The sequence below is a fragment of the Lactuca serriola genome, chromosome 1 (assembly GCF_051521515.1).
Source record: "Lactuca serriola cultivar US96UC23 chromosome 1, Lser_US96UC23_V15, whole genome shotgun sequence".
Taxonomy (NCBI): Eukaryota; Viridiplantae; Streptophyta; class Magnoliopsida; order Asterales; family Asteraceae; genus Lactuca; species Lactuca serriola.
Window position 1 is genome coordinate 100,939,251 of NC_136408.1, and position 8,841 is coordinate 100,948,091.

General features: G+C 35.4%; 2 protein-coding genes across 2 annotated transcripts; both read right to left on the minus strand.

Annotated features, from left to right (window-relative positions):
- Window positions 1-1,554: 1,554 nt before the first annotated feature.
- Window positions 1,555-5,088, minus strand: LOC145096257 (uncharacterized). The gene is made up of 4 exons (XM_079034014.1): window positions 4,903-5,088; window positions 4,611-4,767; window positions 3,914-3,985; window positions 1,555-3,821 (listed from the first exon to the last, which is right to left on the minus strand). Exons 2-4 carry the CDS (start codon window positions 4,618-4,620, stop codon window positions 1,753-1,755), a joined length of 2,151 nt encoding a protein of 716 aa, XP_078890140.1. The 5' UTR covers window positions 4,621-4,767; window positions 4,903-5,088; the 3' UTR covers window positions 1,555-1,752.
- Window positions 5,089-7,738: 2,650 nt separating this feature from the next.
- Window positions 7,739-8,350, minus strand: LOC145059504 (uncharacterized). Its single transcript, XM_079007353.1, has one exon. The coding sequence runs from the start codon at window positions 8,348-8,350 to the stop codon at window positions 7,739-7,741; it is 612 nt and encodes a 203-aa protein (XP_078863479.1).
- Window positions 8,351-8,841: the final 491 nt, after the last annotated feature.

The window sequence follows — 8,841 nt, forward strand, 5'->3', positions numbered from 1 at the left end:
ACAACATTTTACCAGTAACCTTTGATGATCACTTTTTTCATACCATAAATCATATCCATTTTTGACTGCATAGTTGGTGATACACGACTTCAATTCCAATGGGTTAGAAAACTTCATACCCAAAACTGGCACCATTTGCTCCCATTCTTGATTCTCATTATGGACAGGGAACACAACATCCTTATATTTTCCATTGTTTGCTTCCTCTTCTTCATCATCACTTATATGTCCTGAAAGTTTGTCCAAGAATGGGTCTCCAACAATTTTATCAAAAGTATGGACCTCTTCATCACATTCATGTTTATATGCCATTGTCTCTGAAAGTTCAAAATCTTTGTTATCCTTTTCATCCAACTCATCTGACTCATACCCTTTACCATATGCTAACAACTCGTTATCAGCCCAATCCAGAATTGGTTCATTTCGGTGGTCAATGTACACATCTAACTCACTCTCAAGATTAACACTCTTAAGACTATAAACAGTTTCCATAAACTCCCAATAATCAGCATCACTGTCAATTCTTCTAATACCCTCACACAAGCTTTCCTTTCTAATACAGTGGTAGACATTATCACATGCTCCTTTGGTTAATTTCGTAAGCCACAAAAGAAACTCTTTATACGTAAATCCCCCAAAACCCACATCACGTACACTTGTTTTTACGGGGTCTAAGTACACTAATGGGTTTGGCGAAAACATTTCATTGTAATGAAAATCTACAGATACATACATACATGTAGATGAGGATGCCATGCTAACAGTCGACTTCAACTCGTACCTTCAATTCCAAACCCTAATTGTCGATTTGCTGTATTGATTGATTTCTCACAGAAGAAGGTAATCGGGGTGTGTTTTTGGAGCTTGTCCCAAGCTGACGATGACGAACCCTAATTAAATGAGAAATGGATGTAATGGCCACGTAAGATTCTATGTAATGTTTTTAACCGAGCTAAATCAATGTTACCGGCTAAAACATGTAATAGTCGGTAATGTTGTTTATTTGTGAACGGCTGAAAAAAGTTAGTTGGGTAAATGAGAAAATAAAAACAATATTACCCATATGTAAACATACGAAATACTTAGTTATCTTAATAAGTCAAATTCCCTTTGTCAAATGAGTCATGATGCTAATGCTCAAAAGTCTTGGGCAACTACTTCCATGTATCTAGAGGAAGAATTTCTAGTACTTCCTTTACTAAATAGGCTTAGTCCATTAAGCGGTTTCGTCCAAACATATTATAGTTATAGGTAAAAAAAAACCCATAAAATAAAAAATATAATAAAACTTCGAATACCAATTAAAAAATATATTAATACCGATTATAAAATGTCAACAAAAGAGTGTCATTTGCTAGAAAATCTTATGGTAATCGGTTATACAGATTTTTTTTTTCAAATACTTTTCATACAAATGAAAATTTGGACTAAAATGATGTCACTCTCTCTAACCTAATTATCAAAATAGTTCGAAGTTTAATATAAAATTGTAAAAAAATAAATATAGCAATACATTTCCATTTACAAATAACAAAGTCAACTTAGACAACTGTATTCATCTTCCAAGGTGCCTCAAAATCTTTCTATTGCAATTCTTGAATCACGTAGAACAACAACAATGGTCAAAAACGCCAACATTCCAAAACCTAAACAATTTCATATATCAAAAAAGATAACAATTTTCAAGAACTTTTAACACCAATCCAAAAGAATCATGTCTAATCACATATTCCCATAAAAACAACACATCAATCAACCATTTTCACTAATCCCAGAAGACTCACCAACATCTTCAACTCTCACCACTTCTTCAACCACTTTCCCCCTATTCCCAACTCCATCCACCACCTTATTAAACCGGTCAACCCAAACATCATAATCCACCACATACGGTGTTCCAACAAGCCCATCAACATAATCAGCAAACGCCTTCAACAAAGCCGACACCTCACCTAAATACTGCTGAATCACCCTCTTGGCCCACAATCTTTGCCGCCATCTCAGCGCTGACTCAATCGAATCCGCCTCCTGTTGACTCGCCATTTTTCCACCACAAAGATAGTAAACAAGATACACAAGACTCTCACAATCAGAAGAAGGACAAAGCTTCCCATGTTGTAAAGCATGAGATGATGAGAATTGTAGGTTAACAGCTGGACACGTGTCCTTATCATCCAAAACCGCCCGACCCCACGAAACTAAAATATATAAATCGTTTGTTTTTATAATGTTCTCAGGACAGATGTCGCCATGCTGGACGTTTGCTGACTTGGCGCTTTTTAGAGCGGAAAGACAATCGCGACAACATCGGATCGCATCATGGGAAGTAAACGGGATGGTTTTGGTCAACAACGGGTCGCCGGTGGGGTGTATGATAAGAATCGGTGTACCGCATGATGGGTGATCGCACCGGCCTTTCGGGTTCGGGCGGGTACAAGTACCCGAATGTAGAATCCGACCCGAATCCACGATTTGTGGAAGATTTTTACTACAAATTCCATGATCCCGGAAAATGTTCAACACTTTTGTTTGCCTTTGGACTTGATACCATAAGCTCATGTCTTCCCATGAGGGTTCTAATCGGGTCGGGTGGGCCCCCACGTATAACATCAATGGTTCCGTTGGGAACTCTATAGAAAAAGCCGTATAGCAACATCCATTCCACCCGTTAATCAATCCATTCACTTGAAAACTTCTATGATTCCGATCGTCTTGATTCCGAAGATCTTCCAATTCCAAGACTTCGCCTTGCTCGAGCTTCAACCGGTTATCATGATCACATTTCTCGTCAAATTTCACAATTTCGGGTTCATTACAAAAGGGTATTATCGACTTTTCGCCCTCGACAAGGCGCCGCTCGACTCGCCGTTGATGCAGACGGAGGGCGTGATCGGACGCGAGGGACGTTATCGTCCTTTTCGCGTCTCCGCTCCATTGACTAATCGAATAGTACGTTGCTAAAAGTATTTGCAAACATCCTAAATCTCTCCAATTTGCATTCCCTAACTTGTTCCATATCCGATCAACGCTAGAAACGTTAACTTCCGCATGATTTGTTATCCAATTCACCATCGAAAAGTACGGATTAGGATTCCCGGACGTTAAATCAAGTTTCCCGAGGTCACCCTCGAGTTTAACCACACCTCCGGAATCGGAATCAAGAACTAAAACGTAAACGGAATCACTACTACCGGTTCCATACTTGCTTAACATTCTCGAAAGCAATATCCGTGCCCCGTAAAATAAAGCTTCGGAAATAGAAGAACACGAGAGTGTCGAATCGGATTCGTTTCCGATTCCGATTCCGGTTCCGGTTCCGGGTCGGAATAACGCAAATTGGACCACCTGGTCCCACCTGACATGTGGGTCGGCCTCGTTTCTTAAAACCAAGGCCGACCCACAGAGCGAATCGAGCCGTCTTCTCGATATCGCTTTTTCTACGGTATAAAATTTCGACCCGGAATATCGGGGACACAAAATGGAATATGGGGATGACCCGTTTTCATCCCAAAATGTATGCCATAAGGAATCAGAAATAGCATGTAAGAAATCTTCTAGGGCTAAAAACTCAAGTTCTTTTGAGTTATGGGAAATTGGCATTCGGTGTAATTGTTGAAATAATACAGATTCTAAAGCGAAATCTAGGGTTTGTAAGTCTTCGAGTTGAAAGGGTGATGTGAAGCCATGTGAATTCTCGTTGACCCATTCTTCGAGGTGTTGACTGAATAAGTCAATATCTGTAAGGTTTTTTGCACATTCTTTAGCTGCTTTTAATGCTCGTTTTGAAGTGGATATGCTCGATGCACTTCGTGAGGAGATAACTGTGTGTAGATAGATGCATTTATGAATTATGAGTTATCGAAAGTCAGGATTTGAATAGAATAATGAATTCAAATGGATTAATTCTGCAAACCTGATGATGTCTTTCTGAAACTTCCGTCCAAACTTTGCCCACCAAATGAGCCGGAATCATATTGATGTGAACCTTATAAGAAGTACAAAATAGTACATCAAGTAAAGAAATCATACTAAAATACTACTAATCCTAAGACATTAATTTACATTTATGGTGTAATTCAAAATAATATGCGTATAATTCTCTTTCATATGCCCTTTTCTTTTACAAATTAGGGGATCTTTGAAGTGCATTCTCAAAGTGATTATTGCTACTTGAAGAATCATAATCATACAATCACATGCTTAAAGTTGGATAATTACGTAATTTTATATTCTTACATCTCCACACAGATCATTAATATTAAAAAAAAAAAGCATCATAATCACTTTCTACCAAACACCCCCTTATGCCAATGGGGGAAAAAGTGCACATATAACCTAGCATAAGCAATCCACAAGCATTACATATAAGAAAATCTAATAAGCTAAAAATCATGTTCTTTTCAAATCGCAAACAGATTATAGATGTCAAAATGTCTAATTTCAGCACAAAGTAATGAAAGGGGAAACAATCTATACACATTCAGGAGACTACATTTTGCGAAAGATATTATGAACCCAAAAGATGAGCGTAAGTACCCAAGAACACACACACACACACATATAAACACAAACAAAGAGGGAAAGAAGAAAGAAACTTGATATGAACTCACCTATTTGCATATTCGTGTCTGAAAATGCGAAAAAGCTTCAAGATTCGCAAACCCCAGAATGGGTTTTGTTGTGGAGACGCTATTTAGCATATTCCAGAAGCTAAAACTAGATGCAATTACTCACCATGGAGCCCAATGTAGCACAAAGAATGTACCCCTAATTACAAAGACAGATAGAGTGACAGAGATGTGTGATTATGATAGAAAATGGTAGAAAGAATGAGGGAAAAAGAAACAACATGCCAATAAAGAAAAACGAAAGGGAAAGAAAAACACCAAGGCAACAACTTACAATGATGGAGATGATGTTGATGGTGCTTCCCACTCTTAGCTCCACCCACACCCACCTAGGTTTTGGATTGTTTTTTTTTTTATAAATGAAGAAATATATATAAAAATGGTGGTTTTTTTGTAAAAATTTGTAGTATCCAGATGTGGTTGGTGGTTGTTTGGTGTTTTTTTGTAGGTTTCTTGTATCCTGTCTGCTTTTGTTCTTTGCCTATCTTTAAATCTTTCTTTATAAGCTCACTTGATTCCCCAAGAGACCCCATTTCAATGGTTTCAATGGCAAACATTAAAAGTAATTTCAATCACAATTTCCGAGGCGTGTAAAGATTAAAGAGTGTTCTTTTTTCTAAAATAATATTGTGTAAAATTGTATTTTGTTCATTTATTGTGAGTTTGATGCTTTGATTGTTGGATGAGTTATGGATTTTTAGGTGTGGCAAAAGTTTGCTACTTTTTGTATTTTCATTTTAGATTTTAAGTTACTTTACAAAGATAAAGAATTGTGTTTTGGGTTTTACCTCTTTAAGATGTTATTTTTAAAATTCTAAATAACATTACGGGTATAAAATTCAATATTGTTATCGGTATCCTTTTGAATTAAATTATATGTTAATTAAAATTATCTTTAAATGATAATTATTTAAAACGTATGTTATGTTACATTCTTATGATATAACTTTGAATTTTTAAGTATTACCTAAATTTTTATATAATACAAGAAAAGGGTTTGATGCCATTGTAACCTAAGCGTTCAATAATCAAAAAAATTTGTTAAAAAAGTCTATTGAAACAATAGAAGTTGAATTAAAATAAAATATCAAGTTGGGCTGAAAACCCCTAACCTTCTAGAACAAAATGAAAAAATGCGTTTGCTTCGTAACCCTTTTTTTTCATAGGATTCTTAAACAATAAGTTGAAACTTGAAAGTAGAATTCAAACACAAAATTTTTGTCGTTGAATAGTTTGAGTAAACATGGAAAAAAATCATGTGTAAAAAGCATATCTATAATCGACTATTTTTATAAATATATTTTTAAAATTATAGGATATAAATTTATAATTAAATACAAATTAAGTAATAAATCAAATATATTTTAGATAATTCAAGTCTTCGTTGATCATAAACTTATAACATGATTTTTTTTTTAAATATAGTTTTCTTAAATTAAAAGGACAATTAAGAATATGACTTTTAAGTGTAATTTACTAACATATAATTAATTATTTTGGACTTTTGTCATGGCAATGGAAAAGATGAATACCAAAGGAATATATTCTTGCCATTGGTTTGTTTTGTCCCTGTTGAACATTGTTGACTGTCTAGTTTTATATCATTTAGATTATATAAATACTTTGAAAAATAACAACTTTATGTTTAATGATAACGTCGATAGAACCAACAAAGTAACTAGATTCATGAATCATGAAATCATATTAGCTTTTTTTTAATATTACCGTAATATGGTAATATTTTATGTTATTAAAATCAATATTGTTCGAAATAAATCATTCATCTTTAATTATATTCATTTAAAAATTTCATAATTTTTCATGTTATGGTATTTATTGGACTTGTAATTTTTTTTTTGAACTTGCAAAATTTTATAAAGACAAAACTGCAATTTTGGTCCTTGTGGTTTGCCAAAACCTTTGGATGAGGTCCAAAAAGTTTCCAGCTTGCACCAAAGGTCTAAAATCAAGGTTTTCATGGGTTTTTAGTCCATTCCGTCATTGTCCTTTTGTTTGGAGCCGTTAATGCCATCACGTGCCCTCCATGTGAGGGCATTTTGGTCATTTTAGGTCCTTATTTTAAATAATATCATATTTCTCCTTTATATACATACTCATACGCAATCCCCTTCTTCTTCTTCATTTTGATTTACAAAGAAGCAGCAACAAAGGTCATCTTCTTCTTCGTCTCTCATCTACTTCTACTGCTACGAGATTCAAAAATGGTGCTCTGCTTCTGTGGGAATGTTGCTATTGTGCGAACCTCATGGACCTCACGAAACCCTGGTCGTCGTTTCTATACATGCCCTAAAATGGTAAGCAAACTCATATTAGGTTATGATATTTCGATAGTTATGCAATAACTCTTCTACTTTAATGTATTCTTGTAGGGATCCAGATGTGGATTTTTGGGGTGGGTCGATCCCCCTATGTGTCAAAGATCAACTGTTATCATACCAGGATTGTTGAGAACAATGAATAGGTATGAGGTTGAAGTGGGTCAGCTGAAGATGTGTTTTCTTGCCTCGTGGGTCTTGTTTCTGTTGTTTGTGCTGTTTTAGAATTAGGAATTAGAGTTTAGGGGTTTTTTTGTTGGTAATGACCACTTATAAATGTTGTCTTTTGGTGATAGAAGGTTTAATTGTGGTTTATATATGTTGTAAGTGTTGTCTTTTGGTTCATTGGATATGTAATGCTTTTATGACAATGGGAAGTGTAATGGTTTTATCCTTTTATGAATATGAAATTATAAAGGTTTGATCTTGACATGATATGCAAGTGTAATGGTTTTTCTATACGCTTGAATATGCAATTGTAATGGTTTTACATGCATACATTAAGTGCATTGCCATAACATCTTCATGCTTTGACAGTACAACATAAACCAATAACAAACTACATTACTAAAAGGGGACCATAACAGATTAATGCCAAAACACAATCATTACCAACAAAGGGCATTAAAGTACATTACCAAAACATTAGAGTACATTGTTCCATAAAAGGGCATTAAAGTACATTATTAAAATGGAACCAAAAAAGGCATCAAAGTACCAACTAAAGTGCATTAACAAGTATTCACAAACATAAACAACTTAAGTACTTAAACATCAATTCCCATCTTTGGTCTTGCAGGTCCTGGCATTGTGACCCTTTTGCTTACACTTACTACATGTCACTGTCAAAAACTTCCTGCTCAGTGATTGAGTTTCATTATCATTTTGACTTTGACTATTTGCTTGCCTCTTACATTGCTGGATTTCAATCCTTTCCTCTGTTGTAATCCTCCTTTTCTTTTTTGGCCTGCCTATAGCTTTGTTGTGTGGTGGAGGCACAAGAGTTGTTGGGCAGTCACTCTTAGGCCACATGGCTCTACCTTTGATAGGCTCCACCTTGAAGGAGTACATCTCTTTCCATGTATCAAGCCAATACACCTTATGCACATAGGTGTATAGTTCTCCCACCTTTTCATTATTGTCTTCCATTTCATTTAGGCTTGCAATCGCATGCTTGCAAGGAATTCCAGTAAGCTCCCACTTTCTACAACTACACTCCCTTTTCTCCATGCCCACCACATGTTGATCATTCCATGGACCTTTAACCTGATACTTTTGTCCCCCATTCCATCGTGCATGATACTTACTAGCAAGTGTTGTGTTTGCTTCCAAAATCCTAGTACCAGTTGGAGTTAATGGACCTTGACACTTGTTTAACACCTTCATAACATTGCATACTCTCTTCATAAGGTACTCTCTGATGAACTCTAAACAACTGATAATGGGTTTGTCTCTCCCTTTAACAAGTTTGCTATTGCACACTTCTCAAAGGTTATTCAATAACATGTCTGAAATTGCCCTTCCTAGTAGTTCATTAAGAAAATAACAGTTAATGTATATTTATACTATAATAAAAAATAAGACAACAAATTGAGAAAATACTTGAAAAATGACTTCTAGCCCAATGATGTGGAGGGATTTTCAAGAGCCACTGATATGCTTCTATGTCATAATTCTTTAGCTCTACCATTACAGCTTCAAACTCTGGTATGGTGGTGGCTGTAGCACACCTCCAAAAATACTCCTTGTACTCTGTAGTCTTAAATCTGATCCTCATGTTCTGGTATATGTGTCTAATATAGAACCTGTGTTCTGCATTAGGAAACAATTGTTCTATGGCTGGTAAAAGACCCTTTTTTCACCAAAACAAAATAAGT